Below are 17493 nucleotides of genomic sequence, written 5' to 3' on the forward strand. Positions count from 1 at the left end.
TCACGTCATCTTGAGATGTATGGAACTGATGAAGTCTGGGTTCTCACAAACTGGTGTTTTGTAGATGTTGAGCTCAAACTGAAACATTTTCCAGATATATCAACTAGGTCATTTGTAAGGGGTATCTAGTGTGAACTCTGTGCTCTCTAATAACACATTGGGCTCGCATTACATTTCTTTCAGTCAGAATGCATCTAGAGACCATTACGAGCTCTCTTTCCTCTAACTGGCTGTTTATTCATGTAAAATCTTTATCTTCTCCCTACCAAAACTGTCTGAAATTGGCTAGTGAGCTCTAAATTAAGAGGAAGTAGGGGCATTCACCATAATTGCATAAGAATTTGTTGACGCAAAAAAAAAAAAAAAAAAAAAAAGCACAAGAGAGCAAGAATGTGTATAGTAAAGACTGAAATGTCAGTCAAAGGAGGTGGATATAAAATAACTGGGGAATGCGTACTGCATACTGAGTCAGTTAAAAATGAAATAGTTATAACACTAAAGAGCTCCACGTAGGTTTTCTATTTGAATATTTACTCCCCTTCTGAAACAGAATTTACAATCCATAACGTGCTTGGTACTGCCACAGCTATTCCACTAGCTGTATTTAAGTTCCTTCTTAAAAGGTTGCTTAAGTGTACCTGCACATCTTACAGCTGCAGTGTTGACTGGAATGCAGCCAGACAGAACTGATATACATAGCCTTTAAGTGTCACTCTGCTCTCAAGAGTAGAAATTAGTTCAACATCTTATTTTGTTTAACTCTAATATTTGTTTGTTTGTTTGTTTGTTTTTCAGAAAAAGGAATTCCTATGTAGTGAAATCTTAAGTTTTCAGCTTTGAAGGTAAATGGAAATTATAGTTAAACATCAGTATTTGATTATAAAACTCTGAAAAAGCACAATTTTCTTCATCTAAACTTCCTTATCCAGAGCAGCTGCATTGTGCACAATTGCCACTAGCTGCACTTGGTCTACTATGCCCAGGGAGGAAAGGACACGTTCCTGACTACCAGATGCTATCATTTTCTCTTTCTAATAAATATCCAACTGAAAAGCACTGGTGTAAAAATGTATCCTGAAAACATGCAGAAAAGACACTTGAGAGGTGACCTGGCTGAAGTGTGCCACCACTACCTGAAAAAGAGTATCAAGTATTGCATAGCTCTCTATTTATGAGAGAAAAATATATCATTAACTTATAGGCACTGAAGCTTGATAAATTTAAGTAAGATGCGAGCTTTAAATGAGGAGCATTAACCATGGGAACAAACTACCCAGAGAAACAGTACATTTGGTACCTTTTGATGATGTCAGATCAAAACTATGCCTTTCTGGACAACGGACTGTGACTAAAATCTAGGTTTTGGCTCAATGCAGGGAAGAAAAAAAAAAAAACAAAACACACACACAAAAAAAAAAAGCAAAAAAAAAAAAAAACAAAAACCATGCAAAATGAAATAGTTTGAAGAATACAAGAAAACCGATTAAATAAATTACTGAGTGGTCTCCAGTAGTCTTAAATCCCATGATTCTAGAGGTCATTATAACCCGCTAAGTCTACTAATAATTTGTGTTATGACTGAACCTCTCAACACACTGTGGTTTAGGGAGACTAGGCCAGTTTTGACACCCTTTGAATCTATTTTCAACTGATGAGATTAAATGCTCTGTGCAGTCCAACCTCTTTGGTGTGTTTAAGAAAGTTTAACCTTGAAATGTTTTCCATCTCAGGAGCAGACGTGGCATGGGACTGTGTTGCTCTGCAGGTCCATGGCCTTTGAGGGAGACATGTGGCCCTGGCCTTGCACACCTGCACGCCCAGGGTAGCATGAATTGCCACGTGTAATGCAGAGCAACTGCACTGCTTACCCCAGGGGGTTGTGACAGGATCTGCATGTACCAGCTCTTCTAACTATGCAAGGCTTGTGATGGAGATCCCATGCACAGCTTTTGGGGCCCATTTTTCGCTGTAGGACTGAGATGCGTCCTGCGTTGGCCCACACTGGGGAAACCACGGTCTGTCTTACGTATCCTACCGTAAGGAGTCAGTACCTCCCTCTCCACAGAAATAAGATCCTAGATAAGAACTTACCGCTGAAATCCCACTTCCCTGTCAGATCTGCTGTCCCTCTCCTTCTCTCTTAGAAGTTAACACTCTCTGAGGCAAAACCCACACGCTCCTCCTTCACCCATCACTAAAACCAGCGGGGGCAGGGGGTGAGGCAGCGATTAGGCCGTTCCTGAGGAGACACCGACGCCTCAGCAGAAGGACCCTGCGGCTCCCGCTTACCCCTTACAGGCCGTGCCCCACAAACCAGCCCCCAACACCGGCACCGAGGGGGCCGAGAGGGGCGTGAGGGGGCCGTGATGGGGCCGTGAGGGGGACACGGGGAGGGCAGGGCCGGGTCCCCGCCGCCTCCGCCCGCCAGGGGGTGTCCGAGCCTCGCCGCCCGCCGCCCGCCGTGGAGCGGGAGCCATCGCGGCGCCTGCGCGCAGCAGAGGCGGCGGCAGCGGCCTGAGGAGCCCCGCGGGGAGAAGCGGCGGTGGGGTTGCGGTGCTTTGGCGCGGCGCTTGGCGGCCGTGATCGCTCGCCACCATGCCGGCGGTGTCGAAGGGCGATGGGATGCGAGGCTTGGCCGTCTTCATCTCCGATATCCGCAACTGTGAGCGCCGGCCGGGGCGCGGTGGGGCCTGGGTTGGGCAGGGCAGGGCCGTGCCGTGCCGCGCCGGCCGGGCGATCACCGGGTGTTTTGGGGCCGGGGTGTGGGGGGGGTTCCCTCGTCCTTCCCCCCCTCGGCTCCCTTCTCTGCCCCTGGCCGCCGCGCCGGGCCGCCCGCGGCTCTGCCGCCTCACGAAATGGCGACGCGCCCCGGGGGGGCGGCGGGAGATGCGGGGGGGGGGAGGAGAGCTCGGGGCGGGCAGCCGAAGGCTTTCTGCTGCGGGTTTGGGGTTAATTCACGGCTCTTTTGGTCTGGCCGGCTTGATTTTGTTTGTGTGTGGGGGTTGTCCCTTTGTTGTGGCCGAGGCCCCGGTGGAAAAGGGGTGCCGGGGGGCTCGGAGCCCGTCGGGGATCCCAAAGGGCGGCGGTGGGCGGCTGCGGCCGGGGTGGGCACCGGCGGTCGCCTCTCAGAGCCGCAGCGGGCTCTCGATGCAAAACGTCCCTGAAGGAAAGCAGGCCTCTGGAAGGCTGGCAGCGAGCAGGGCCTTCGCTGGGTGTGTTTACGCTTGGCTTCAGTCTGCTTTCAAATCCTGTTGTGATAGAAAGCAGCTCCTGGGATCTGCTCGGTTGTAATCGCTGAGGGAGCGTGGCCTGAGGGGAGCGGGGACCCTCTGCGTAGGGCTGTGGTGCAGAGGGCAGAGAGGAGAAGTGTAGGGCTTGGTGGGGCTGGGGGCTGGCTGCCTTCCTTCCCAGCCCCGGGACCTGCATGAGAGAGCAGTTTAATATTAATCGAAGTCAGAGATCTAAGTGTGTGATGTGGCAAGAATTGCCTGGGGAAGGGCTAAGGTCGCTGTGGTTGGCGTGATGAAACGGCCATATATTTTGTCCACCTGCGCGGCTCCGGATTACCTGAGGCTATTTTAAAAGGAATGTCATCAAGGCTTCGTGTCTGACAGATAAACGTGGATTTGGAGACAATTTAATGTAAAATCATGGCGATCTAGCTAGGCGCATATTAGGATAACCAAACTGGCTTGGAAATGTCTCCACCTTCAGAGGGCTTTGTGGTGATGACTTCAGAATTAATCCAGGAGCAATAGAAAAGACTGGAGAGAAAAGTGGACTGATAAAATGAGACCCCTTAAATGTGCAGTTTCCTTCAACTAAATTCAGGTGATCTGGATTTATAGCCTAGTACGTAAAATTCAAGGTCCTGAATCTTCTCTATAGAAGGCGTTGTCTCAGCATTTTTTCATAACCGAGTTTCAGATCCTTAGGTTCCTTCAGACTTCGCTCTTAAAGGCCTTCTGCACATACAAAATGTGGTGTTATCAGTTCAAGGTTACTGACTCACTCTTGTGCTTTGGCTGGTTGGCCCAGTTTCCTGAACATCTTCTAGTACACCACTGTTGTGTGCCAGCTGCATGTGTAACATAGTTTCACCTGGTGATAATGTAAGACTTTGTTGCTGATGTGTTTTAGGTCTTTTTGAATGACTTATTTCATTCATTTCACTAGAAGTACTAGAATTTTATTCTTCAAGTATCCCTTATGTCTTGCAGTTGGTCAGTATTCCTCCACTTGTGTTTCCTTCTACTCAATTTCTCTGAAGACAAGAGAAACATTCAAGGTCTTAGGTACCTAACATACATTAATAGATACGGAATTACAAGATTTAAGGTAGTAGGAAGAAGAAATTACTGTTTTTTCCACGGGCTTGCCATTGTGTAGACAGTGCAGGAACCTGGATGAAACAACCACCTGTCTGTCCAGTTTGGACAGCAAACCACTCATGCTCTCTATGTCTGCAAGAGTGGCAAAGAACTAACTGCTATGTGAAACAAATAAGATGTTAATGCTTTATCTGTTTAAACATATACAGATAGTTCTGTCCCTTTCCAGCTACTGGAAGCTGTAGTTACCTTTGTGTCTTTCATCTTCATGATGAAGAAGGCAACTGCCTCTTCTAAATAGGTGTGAAAGAGCTGATAGTTCCCACTGGTAGGTGATCTAGGCAGCTTACAAATGGGTGTTCAATGACACCTGCGTCTCTTCCATCAAGGGAGCTCCTGGTGTTGCCAGCTAACCATGGTCTGTTCTATGCTGAGTAAGATTCCCAAATACACTGAAGAGCACTCTCTAGGGACTTTGCATTTTGCAAACACTGGTATTAACTTGAGTTCCATCTTTCCCATTTCAGTGTGGGGAGCTAGGTATTTGTCAAGAACAGAAAGTAACAGCTGCTTAGCTGACAGGATCTTTGGACATGGAGATCTAAGAAAATGTGCCTGTTCTGGGATGGGAGGGAAACAAAACACCAAGTGCAGCTTTTAGGCTCTGTTCTAGCCTGAAAATCAAACAAAATATCTGATCCTTGTACTGATGTGCCAAATACCTGCTGCTATTCTAAATTTGTCTTATTTTTGTCTTTGACTCATTCATCTCCTTTTAATAGGTGCCATCTCTTTGCCATAGGTGCCTGAATTTTTTAATTTGCCTACAATCTTTCCAGATTATAAATCGGACTTTTTTTTTTCTGAAATACTTTGTGCAGATAAGGAATTTGCATCATAGATGTTGCTGAATAATGAAAATGTAGATATGTGCTAACTGCTTAGGTGGATGTACAGCATGTTTCCATGGTAACAGCATAACACTTCAAGAGGGACTTCAGTAAATTTAGACCTTCTATCTTTATAAATATTTAATCTTACATCAAGTTTTATTTCTTGGTCATCTGTACCTACAGCATCTGCAGCGCTAAACAATGTATTCTCAAACAAATTTATTAAATTACTGATCTGGGAGTCACGCTCATCTTCCCTGTCTATTTTTACAAGTCTATTACAGAGCTTCAAAAAATATATTTGACAGCAACTTTCAGTTCTTACAACTCTAGCTGGTTGTGAGTTAACACTGCTGGTCTGTATTTAGTAGTTAAAGGTTGGTTGTTACTTTGTTGGTTAAGCATGTTTTTAGGCACCTGCGTTATCTGTTAAACTTCTAGATCTGTGTGTGAAATGCTTCTATGCCATGACTTTGAACACAAGACTGACTTGCTACCTGATTTTTAAAAGTCTGCTTAAGATATTCTGGTTTCTCATGTCTACAAAGCATTTTTTTTTTTTTTTTTAAGAATACTACTTACAGCAAAAATTACAAAACCTTTTTAAGAAATGGAAGAGCTTCTTAATGTTTTGACTTTGACCTACGTATATGAAACACTAATACTCACTGACATTTTCAAAATGAAATGTTCTTTCTTCACATATATTCACAAATATCAAGTGCATTTTTAAAACCTGAGTGTAAGAAAACAAGTTATTCTGCAGTTTCTGGTATCAGAGTCTTATTTCAGGACAACTTCTTGTTGTAGGCCATGTATTTTGCATATATTTGTGTTTTTGCTTGGTGGAGAGAAAAGACTTCTTAAGAAAAGTGAAAATAACATGACAGCTTGCTGGTAGAGATAAGGGCTTTTCTAGAAGCTTGCCCAGGCAGATGGCTTTGTAACATATATAGAATAGTACAGCAAAAAGTTTTTTAGCTCTTGTCTTTTGTAGACCCCAGAGAAGAGACAAGAAAACTAAAGGTTGAAAGCTGAACTGAAGCACGTACTTGAGATAGGACAGGTAATTAACTCCTATATAATGTGGCCTACTGAGAAAATAGCAAGACAGGACTGTAGTGCAAAATAGATGGTGATGATAGTGGAGCTGTAAAGCTCTGATCAGAGGTTTGATGGAGTGCTATCCAGATCTCAGCTCTGGAAGAGCACTCGTCACTGCTTGGATGAAGTGCCTTGAGCTGAAACCCAACAAAACCTGCATGCGTTACGCATACAAGCATATGGAGTCCTCTAAGAAATGCTTGTTTTTAACTCAAGTATGCTAAATCTTTTTTGCAACTCCGCAGTACATGCACACAAAAAGTGATCTCGTTAAGGCAAGATGGTGCTTTATAAACTCTTCAACTGTCTTTGCTGATTAAACAGCTAGATGCATCATCACAGGTCAGTTTTCTTTTCTTTTTTTTTTTTTGTGAGAATGGCTTTATGCTTATCTGGTGATAAAGTTCCAAGTCATCTGTCACTCAGGCAGTTCTGTTGCAACAGCAGTCTTATCTGCCATTCACCAGGAAAACTAGGAGAGCTTGCGGTGGTGTAGGACTACTTTCTGTTATAGTATTAAAGATACTACTGGTAATCCCATCCTCCACTGTAAAATTATGAAGTCATCTACTCTTGGGCTGATGAAATGGGCCTACACAGAGGCAAAAGGTGCTTTTGCCCCAGGTTTGTAGGACAAGGCAGTTCTTGTTTTCACTCCCTACTTTCAATAACTGTCCTACATTTTCAGTGATACTGTAAAAGTTGTACAGAGGGAAGGAGGATTCCTTTAGTTTAGTTCTCAAAATACTTCCGTATCTCTTCTTCTGTACTGATACCGCTTCTTTCTCCTTGGGCTATATTTTTTCCTTAAATAAAACCTAACAGATGTATTAAATAAATAACTATCTCTTAGAGAATTTAACACATTAATTCTAATTTGTACTAGGCAGGGAAATTGTTCAGACCTCTTCCAGTCTGTCTTCAGTAGGTTTGCTTCACTGAATTGGGATGGGTACGTCAGGTAAGGAACATCAGGTTACAGATAGGCATGTGGGGGGTTAAAAAAAAGGCTGGTTTGTGCAATTGGTCATATGCTGATTACCCTTTTGACTGGACAGAGGATAATGAAGTGCCATACCCATGTGTGTGAGAGGGGCACACGTGAGCTTAAAGATCAGAGTTTGCTGAGAGCAGCTACGCAGTGAAAGAAACTTCACATAGGGTGAGTTGGGCACATAGGGCTTGTTTTGGTGCTGTATCAGTAACGTGGCTTTCAGAGTGTGGACTAAAGCCCCTACGTGCTCCTCTGAGGTGTAGGTTCTTAACTACAGGGGGTATAAGTCTAAAGTAGGACTTGTTTTACTTCTGTAGACAGTCAAGGACTTTGCTGTGTATGTGCAGACTACTTATCTCTCAGAAGAAATGTGAAGGCAAGTGTTATCGATTCGCTGTCTGTCCTGTTTGTTCTGGGAGGCTGTGGCCACTCCTCCAATACAGACACTTCCCTGTCGCTGTCTGTCCAAAGAAGACCCTAGGAGAGGGTGCTATGTAGAGCTTCGAGAAGCACCAGGTCTTGCATCACTTGCGACTATTTGCAGGAGCGTGATCTAAGGAAAAGCACAATTAGCATGAGATTAGTCTGAGGGGGTGGGAGTGTAAAACAAAACTGGAGTTCTGCATGTGGCTTCTCTGTCTTTGCTTTCTTCTGCTTCTTGCACTGAACTCTTCTTTTTGATTTTTTTTTTTTTTTTTTACACTGTTGAATTTGTGTACGTTTGGCTGAGAAAAGTAGGTGAAAATGATAATCAGTAGATGAGAGGTAGTAAAGAGCTAGGATCTTTCATGTTAACATCCAACCACTCTGTTAGAGTCAATGGAATTGTGTAGCGACTGCTGAATTGGAGATGCTTTGGATAAAGGCAGCCCATCAGGGCTGGTAAGAGGAAGCTGAGGGCTGCTGCAGAGAACATGGCGTTAGCTGCATCAGTTAATGAGCTTGCGTAGGATATAGTCCAGGTTAGATGTGACAGTGAAACGACGAGAATTTGGGTGAGCCTCAAACTGCTCTGTTGTTTGAACATGAACTGAGGTGAAGAAGAGTCCGCAGTGCCTTGAATTTCCTCAGTGCAAATGCTGTCTTACCCTGGTGAAGGGAGTGTAACAGCACGGTCTGAAAATGTCAGTCAAGGAAATGGCCACTAAAATGCTGATCAGTCAAGGAAGGAGGAAGAGCTGCTTTCTGTGCCAGACTAATGTTGTGCTTCTGCTTTTGTATATCATCTTAGCCTGAAGCTTCTTTTCATAAGAGTCAAGGTCTTTCTGTCAACTGAATTGTCAGATGGATGCTTCAGTCTTCATAAAGTCGCTAAGATATGAGCTTCCAGTAAGCTTTCACTTCATTTGGGGTAAAATCTGGTCTTAGTGCATGACCCTATTACATTGTCATGGATGTTTTCTATAACCAGGCATCATATGTTAAGAAAAACAATGTTTAAAATTATTAAATTACATCAGTTAAGAGTATCTAAATTGATGGGTTTTGGAAGCTGCTGTGTTCTCTCTCATTTATTTCCCTTTCTTGAGGAGGACAAGGAGTTAATGGATTACTGGATTACAGTAAAGCCTGTGACTCCCTGCTGTTTCACGAGAAGCGTTGTTATAGTGACCAGCCTCCAGCGACATACTGGAGGAAGAAGTCAGTTCTGTGAATCTCAGTTCACTCGTTATGCAATGTCTTGGAAATGTGAGGTCTGTAGAGGTCTTAAGAGTGATCACTAGGTCACTGATCTCTTCCGCTGCAGCAACGGATACCTAATTGCATCAGGATGTCCCAAGGCACAGCAGCCCTCAGTTGTCATTGTGCCATTCCAAATTGTTGTTTTTGTGGGGGCTGGAGGCAAGGAAGAAAGAAGGGACAGACACTTTTTTGTTTCCCTCTGATCAAATGTCTTGTGAAAGAACAGCATGTACTTACATTTTTGTTCATATCAGGATGTTAACAATCATTAAGCAAAAAGCTTGTTGTTCTGCAGCCTTGTACTGTTTGATTTTTTTTTTTTTGAACAAAACTGGAGCCACACTAACATTTTGCAAAGGTATGGTATCTTATACTAGTTGCTTTGGATTAGTTTCACAGCGAGTTTGTAAAGGATAGCACCAGCATCCTTCTCCAGACATATTCGAGGGAACCTGTAATTAACTCCTTCTGATAGTTTAGCCTACTGGAAGGATTCCTGCAGGCATACAGCAAGCAGACCACTCTGCTGCACTGCCCTGTGACGTGCTGCCTTTCAGCACTCTCACCTGCGGTGTTAAATAACCAGCTGTCTTGGAGATTAGGGGGAGGAGGTGGAGGATGGATTTGATGTTTTGCTTCATGAAATGCAGTAAATGATCTGCATGGGAGATGTCTAATCTATACTATAGAGCTATAACATGACTGTTCTGCTGGCAGGTAAAAATAATAGTTTAGTATACTGATACACAAGACTGTAGAAGTTTCATCACAAAGGCAAGAATAAGTGCCCTCATTAGTTTTACATGAATATTTTCCTGTATTTGTATGGTTTTTATTGCAGAGGTGCTAGTGGTTTTGATTTGGGCTCTCTCTTTCACCCACTTTCTGTCTCCATCCTCTGACAGAGCAGGGTTAAGAACACGGTGTAGTCCTAGCATCATGCTTGTAAGCTTTTTTTAGCAATAGGAAAGGCAAGTGGATAATCTGATTGCTTTAAGCTGCCTAAAGTGTGTTCAGATGGTGAATGTGGTGAACTTGCTCTCTGCCTGGTCATGTATTCTGCTCTCTTCTGCTGGCATTATCTCTTGTGGTAAAGCTGATAAGACTTACTACTGGGACACTAAATAAACAGCTTGCTTTTGGCAGTGTTGGCTCCCTGATTCTCCTGACCTGCAGCAGTACAAGGTGGTAGCAGGAATGTGTGTGCAGGGGGAGAGCAGTGCCAAGGAATGGTCTGGAGTTGCTGTCTTTTAAGAGTAGCCTTGAACCAAACTGATTACAAAACTCCATCAACATACTGTGCTGAAGGGAGGCTTATCGCAGTTTGACTGTGGAATCTCTCCCACCTCACTTGCCAGTCAGCTTAGATGTTCCTAATGTAGAGGCTAAGGAAAACCTAACAGATGTTTAACATCTTTGTTGGTGACATGGGCAGTGGGATCGAGCACACCTTCAGCACGTTTGCGATGACACCAAGCTGTGTGGTGTGGTCGGCATGCCAGAGGGAAGGGATACCATCCAGATGGAGCTGGGCAGGCACCTCTCAAGATGGGGCTGTGCAAACCTCATGAGGTTCAACAAAGCCAAGTGCAAGGTCCTGCGCCTGTGCTGGGGCAATCCCAAGCACAAATCCAGGCTGGGTGGGGAATGGATTGAGAGCAGTTCTGAGGAGAAGGAGAGAAGGACCTGGGGGGGAGGTTGTTGACAAGAAGCTCAACATGAGCCAGCAACATGCGCTTGCAGCTCAGAAAGCCAACCCTGTCCTGGGCTGCACCAAAAGCAGTATGGCCAGCAAAGAGAGGGAGGGGATTCTGCCCCTCTGCTCCACTCTCATGAGACCCCACCTGGAGCCCTGTGTTCAGCTCTGGGGCCCCCAGCACAAGGAGGACGTGGAATTATTAAAACATGTCCAGAGGAAGGACACGAAGATGATCAAGGGGCTGGAGCACCTCTCCTGTGAGGACAGGTTGAGGGAGCTGAGTCACTCTGACTCTTTGTCAGGGAGTGTAGTGATAGGACAAGGAGGAATGCTTTTAAACTAAAGAAAAGGATAAATTTAGATTAAATATTTGGAAGAGATTCTTTACTCTGAGGGTGGTGAGGCACTGGCTCAGGCTGCCCAGAGAAGCTGTGGCTGCCCCATCCCTGGAAGTGCTCAAGGCCAGGTTGGATGGGACTTTGGGCAACCTGGGCTGGTGGGAGGTGTCCCTGCCCATGGCAGGGGGTTGGAACTGGATGGTCTTTCAAGGTCCTTCCAACCCAAACCATTCCATGATTCTAAGTTCTTATGTTTGGAAAACAGTGACAGATTTGTAACTGTCTTAAGCATCTAACAGTTCTGAAAGAACTTGAAAATGGAGGATCTGTTCTGAGTAAGAACTTTCATGTTGTTCCCAAATAGGTGTTCCTGGCCTCTAGACTTAGGAGGGGAAAAAGCTGCTGCTCTTAGCCTTGATGGTATTTGTGGTGCTGCTTTCCTAAACAGAAGACTCAGCTTGTCATGTCTTCAAAGCCTGTTCAATAATTGAATATGAACAGAGCAACGTGTTCTGTTGGACAAATGGCAGTGCCACAAATAGAAACCAATGCTACTTACCTTCAAGAAGCATGACAGAATGCTGGCGAGCTCTTTGTCATGCTAATCGAGCCTCCTACCCAGCGTGCTTTATAGCTCTTCACACTAATAATGGCACGGCTATAATCAGAGGATCATCAGATGGCCATAGGGCAATTAAGGCTAAGAAGCAGCACCATGTAACAGTTCTGACCTGTGCATAAAATCAAAATAAACCAATTAGAGGGTGGGCTTAATTATGCTGGCTGCTCACCATAAACAAATCAGAACCAGGTGAGTACTGGAAATATCTAAACTTCTGTACAGCAAATCTTTTGCTGTACACGTTGTCAGTGTACCAGCCTTTTAATAAAATCTTGCCTGCAGAAATTCACTCCCCTCAGGTTTGGGTAGAACAAGTGCTTCTCTGCTCCTTAGGGAAAGAAATGCGTGCATTTGGTCAGAAATATGCTAAATGGTCTGTTTGTCTAAAAGCTAAGAACAGGTTACTGTTCTGTCTGATCACCATGGATGCACTTGGGGCATCAGTCTTGGCTTAAGCAGTTTATCCTGAGAGCAGCAGCAGCAACAAGTTAATCCTGCTGGAGCAGGTCACTGTTTAAATGAGCCACAAGTAGCCCACTAATTCCACCCTTGAAGTACTTGCTTAGTCTTTCAGTCCTCCTGCCAAGTTAGTATTAGATTATGTCTAAACTGTTCTCTTCAAGTGAGCAGACTCGACAATCCCTTTGGTCTAACTTTTCTGTTTTCTCATTCTTCTGTGGATTTTAATGCAGAATTCCCAGCCTAGGTGCGGTGCTGTTGTTCATGCAATACTTCCTGAAGCTCTGCCCGAAGCCTGGATTACCAGGAGGTTAAGGATAGCAACTGGTTCCCTGAAGAGCTGGATGACTTTTGATGTTCACTAGTATATCTTTGTTAAACAAGATGATAATTAAAGATAAGAGTACAGCGCAGGGTAAATTTACCTTGCCTAATGAAGGCAGCAGGCAGCACAGTGGAGCCTGAAGTGTGGCAATCTGCCAGCTATGAAGTAATCGCTTGCTGAGCGCCGGGGCCCACGTTGTGGCTGGGTACCCATTTGCTCAGGTACTCATCTTGGAGAATGCTAACAGCAGTCGTACGCCTGTGGCTGCCTTCTTCAGAGTAGTGGGCTAAAACTTACCAGTTTGAAGTCACCTCTTTTAATAACTTGCTATGGGTATCTAATTATCATCTTGTTAGACTTGAAAAAGACTGGATAAATGAAAGTGAGAAGGATATGGCCTGAATTCATGCAGAACGTGATCGTGTGCTCCAACTTAACTGCTGCTGTACCCATCGGTTTATACACATGATGTTACCTTTGAGAAGTCCCTGTAAGTTGAGTAGCTTGGCTATAGCACACTGTGTCAGAATACAGCTCAGGTAATTTCTTGAAATGGGAAGCTGCTTAACAGACTGGAAATGAGACAGGTGGAGCAATTGCTCTTGCAAGCTTTGAAATGCAAGCTTCTAGTTCTGCAGTACAGAACTTCTTCAGCTGTTGTCAGCAGTGGTTTTATCTTAATTTTTGACCATCCCTAAGGAAGCTGAAGTATTTCTAGGCATGGCAAAAGTAAATAATGCAGAAATTCTTTACTGTTACTGTGCCTGAGTAACGTGAGGAAAACTTGTTGGTTAAACATGTTTTGTTTAATGGAGAGGGAAGATCTAGCTTCCTTCATGGGGAAAGGAAGATCTAGCTAAAATTGATGCTAGTTTTTTGTCATTGTTGTTTTCTTTATTATTCTTTTCTTTATACGTATAACAAACTGAAGCTGTATAACAAACTGAAGCTACCTGCCACTATGAGGTTTTATTTTGCTTTGTCATCCTCTTATATGAACAGTAAGTTAAGCTTGAATAAGCTTACTGTGCAGTGTAACTGCTGGAGGCTTCAGGAAGTGCTGTGCTTGTGAGTTGTTGTGGTTTTTTGTTTTGTTTTGTTTTTTTGTTAAGGTATTTCAGCTTAATTTTAACTTAAATGTTGACGTTAAGAGGATCTTTTGCTTGACTTTGGAATGGCTGACAATGAAATTCATTCATTAGCTTAAAAGTTATTTACACCATTTTAGTTGCACTATTAAGTGTAAAGTGAACTTTGGGAGATTAAAAAAAAATATTTTTTTCTTTTACTCTTGTTCTTCAGCTAACAGCAGCTTTGTTGATCTTAATAATCCCAAAGGTGACTTTCTGAGTAACTGTAAAAGTAGCAGCTTTAATGGAAGAAGCAGTTAGTGAGCCTGCTTGCTGCACTCTGTAACAGCTCGCTCTAGACAAGCTTCCAACAGCCTGCTAAATGAAACTCGGAAGAGATGAAGTAATTTCTTTACTTCCAGATGCTTTATGGGTGAAATCAATGTGGTAAGGAGGCACCTTAGGACTTAATCATCCAAGCTGGGGCTCCAGTATGGGGAGTTAAGTTTTTATCACCAGCTGGTTGCTATGGTATTGGTGTTTTGTCAAGGTCTAGATGAGATTACATAGCGCATTCAAAATAGAACGGCCTGAAAGAATTACTAAAAACAGGCTGTTTTTCTGTTCACGTGCTATGCAAGTTCTTGGTTTCCAATGAAACCAAAACTTCAGACCTGAGGTTGTTGTTTGGTGTGGGTCTTCCTGACAGCTCACCGTTGCAGCTGTGTGTGGGGGATTTTGTTTATTCTTTTGCTGAGGCTGCAATCTGCTTCTACCAAAGGGTGCTGACTTCACAGATTCCTAAAGTATTTTAGTCTAGCTTCCCTCAATACTCTATTGCTTGCTTAGGACACAAAGAACACAGTTTCTAGCAGTAACTGATAACGTGTTAATGTAATGGATAGAGAGGTGTTGTTTTTTTTTTGTTTGTTTGTTTTGTTTTGTTTTTGTTTTTAAAGCCATGATTTTGTTTTGGGTTTAAAAAAGCTGTATGAGACTGAAGTACTTGTCATGTTTCTTCCCTTCCTCCCCATTTTAAATTTCAGTGATTATTGCCTCACTTCCTGAGGTTAGAGAAACAATTGCTAATAATTCAGAGTAAATATTGTAGTGTTTTACCTGCAGACAGAGCCTAAAGACACAGCAAGGACCTAGCTTCCGAATTTAGGTAATTAAATATTCTACTCAAGTTCACCAACTTGAATATATCCCAGACTGAGGTCAGTGTTCTCTGACCAGTTTATCTAACTGAAGTACACAGTCTCTGGACTCAATGGTAACATTTTAAAATGAAATATGCCTTTTGCTTGGTAAAGGGGGGAAAGAAATTGGTAGCTTTAGAAATTAAAACATTACGCTCTTTATTATTATTATTATACTGGAACAGATTAATTGCTGAAAATAACGGAAGTATTTTCATGTTTGAAAAAGTGCTGATTGAAGGTAGCTTAGGAAACTTGGAATGCTTTTTATTTACATTAACACTTGTATCCCTTTGGCATATGTTACAAAAGACTTGCTTCTGTCTGGTAGTGAATTCCTAATGCTGACAAGTATCTTAGACATGAACACCTGGTTATCTCTGGCATGTGCACAGGACAAATAATCTAATCCAATTAAGACAAATCTAAAATCTGTGGTAGAAAACACTTTAAGCTTTAGATTCTATCAGTTGGCGTCCATTTATGCAGAGAGTATTGTTACAGCTTTAAAACCAGCTTATTTTAGGTAGGCCATGTTTAATTTGAAGAAAACTGTTGCATGAAATATTGGTGAAAACTGGTTAAATTCCTGATCCAAACAGAGGCATCCTGCTGCCAGACCATCTTTGGAATGGGGAAGGGATGAGAAAGTCATTGGGTGGCATGGGAAGTTTGGACACTCAAATGTAGTACAATGTTTAAATGCCGGGAGTTGTTCTGCTTATGCGGCAGAAAGGGATGAGCCTGGAGGTGTTGTGGAGTGCTGGTCCTGATCTGCTCTTCAAGCCTTGTCCTGTACCCTCCTTGCATGGACATGGCTGTGGTTGTGATCAGAGAGGTCGTGAGGAAAGGGATTTGTCACAGTGGGGCATCTGATTGCCCCTGCAGATCAAAGTGGATCACTTTCATGCGGGGACAGGAACTTAGGTACGCAACCTTGTAGCCCAATACGCTTGTTAGAGAGTAGAGGCAGCTGCCTTTTTCTGCAGCCACTTCAGATGTTTTGGAAACTGTTAGAAAGTTAATTCCATACTGGTCTGAACTTGCAACCCAACTAGATGTCCAGTTCTGAGTTGCTGGAATGGGCTTCATTTGTTTCCCTCAAGCTTCAAGCAATTGTATATGATACCTGAGTTGGATGCTTTATCCTACCATGCTCACTTTGATAGGGGATAACTGACCCAGACCATTGTAGAATCTGTCCCTGAAAGACAAAATGCTAACAAATAATGAACTTGTTTGGTTCGGACAATTTAAGTATTACCTGGACAAGCTTGCATCAACAGAATTGAAGCTGCAGCTTATTTCTGTGGTTATTAAACTTGGCATGGTAAAACCTAATACCTGTCCTTACAACCAGAAGCTGCTATGGAATATAAATTGTTAAGGAGGCTAAGGTGGTAAAGACATCTAAGAAAATGGGAGTTGTAAATGCTTCTGTTTTCTAAGGTGACTTTGCTGGGATATATCAAAAGTCTAGTAAACTTTAAGCATGTATCCCTTCTGTCTGAGGTCTTTCAGTCTTTGTGGTGCTCATAGTTTTATTATTGTTCCTTTTTAATGCCCATTAAGAATGTAAAGGTATTCTTTTGAAAGCTGCTTGAATGACTATTCAATAGAGAAACAGTAAATTTGCTCCTTAAGCTGAGGAGCAACAGAAGTTGTTTAGGAAGATTCGTTTCTCTTTCATACCATTCTGCGATTCTATGATTCTTTCTTTAAGAGCACTGTCAACCTAGTAATCAAATCAGAAGTCATTCTGTTTTCTCTTCCTGTTTTACTCCAAAGAATACAGGAATTGAGGTGTTTGTGCAAGTCAGTAATAAAGGCATCTCAGATTAGACATGAAAGCCCTATATAGTTCAAGTCTGCAAGTACAACTTTTTGAAATGTAGAGGTGTTGTTAGCTACTCAGATTCCCCAATAAAGCAATGCTGAAGTTAACTCTGATGTTTCCCTTCATCTATTCCAAATGCTGCTGTGGACCGGGGGGGGAGAGCAGTAATTCCTCCTGATGTTTGTATGTTCATGCAATGTAGTTGGGTGTAAAGAAGCTTGGGGTTGGCAGAGGGCTGTAGACACTGTATCCTGATATATGTTCTTTTGATTGCAGGCAAAAGCAAAGAAGCAGAGATAAAGAGAATAAATAAAGAACTAGCAAACATTCGGTCAAAATTTAAAGGTAAGTGACTTGACTGTTTTAAACTATAGTGTTTGCTTTCCTCATGGCATTTTTGTATGGGTTTTTGTTTGCTTTTATACGTTCAGATTTTCTGTCAGCTGTGGACATAAGCAAAATGCTAGCACAGACTGTTACAATAGCTACTGAAGGTGTTCTCTTAAGCACAGAGCTTCTTTGCAGTCCTGTGACTCAGCCATAAGGAAAGAAAACTCCCTCCTCTATCAAAGAGCTGAGATAGTGTTCACAAACTTTCTAATACTTTTCCACCCAACCATGTGACTACTTAACCTTTTTTTTTTCAGGAGGCCACAAACTAGTTTGAGAAAACATGAGTGGGTGTAATTATTTTTACTAAAACAGTACATGTTCAACCATCCTCCCACTCCCAACCACTTAGGGAAGTAATGTATTAAATTGTCTTATGGAAAACTTAAGATAAAAATATGTAGTTGATAAGCCATATGTCTTGACCTCTCCTATAAGTAACAGCAGTAAAGGTTATTCATATGAAACAAAATACATGCAATGACTAATTCTATACTCGTAAATTCCAAGAGGAAACAATTCACTTCTTAAGCAATGCATAGTAAT

At 42.8% G+C, this 17493-nt stretch overlaps 1 protein-coding gene across 4 annotated transcripts in view; it reads left to right on the forward strand.

Annotated features, from left to right (window-relative positions):
• The first annotated feature begins 2462 nt into the window (after nt 1-2462).
• The window catches only part of AP2A2 (adaptor related protein complex 2 subunit alpha 2), a 48558-nt gene continuing 33527 nt past the window's right edge, over nt 2463-17493 (forward strand). For 2 of the 4 annotated variants that reach the window (XM_068684525.1, XM_068684529.1), the window contains exons 1-2: nt 2464-2662; nt 16834-16902. In XM_068684525.1, the coding sequence (XP_068540626.1) occupies nt 2596-2662; nt 16834-16902 (136 nt within the window). In that variant the 5' untranslated portion in view covers nt 2464-2595. Of the gene's footprint in view, nt 2663-16833; nt 16903-17493 lie in introns of all 4 variants that reach the window. The other 2 variants (XM_068684526.1, XM_068684527.1) reach the window with 2 other exon arrangements.

This window comes from Anas acuta, chromosome 5, assembly GCF_963932015.1.
Source record: "Anas acuta chromosome 5, bAnaAcu1.1, whole genome shotgun sequence".
Lineage (NCBI taxonomy): Eukaryota > Metazoa > Chordata > Aves > Anseriformes > Anatidae > Anas > Anas acuta.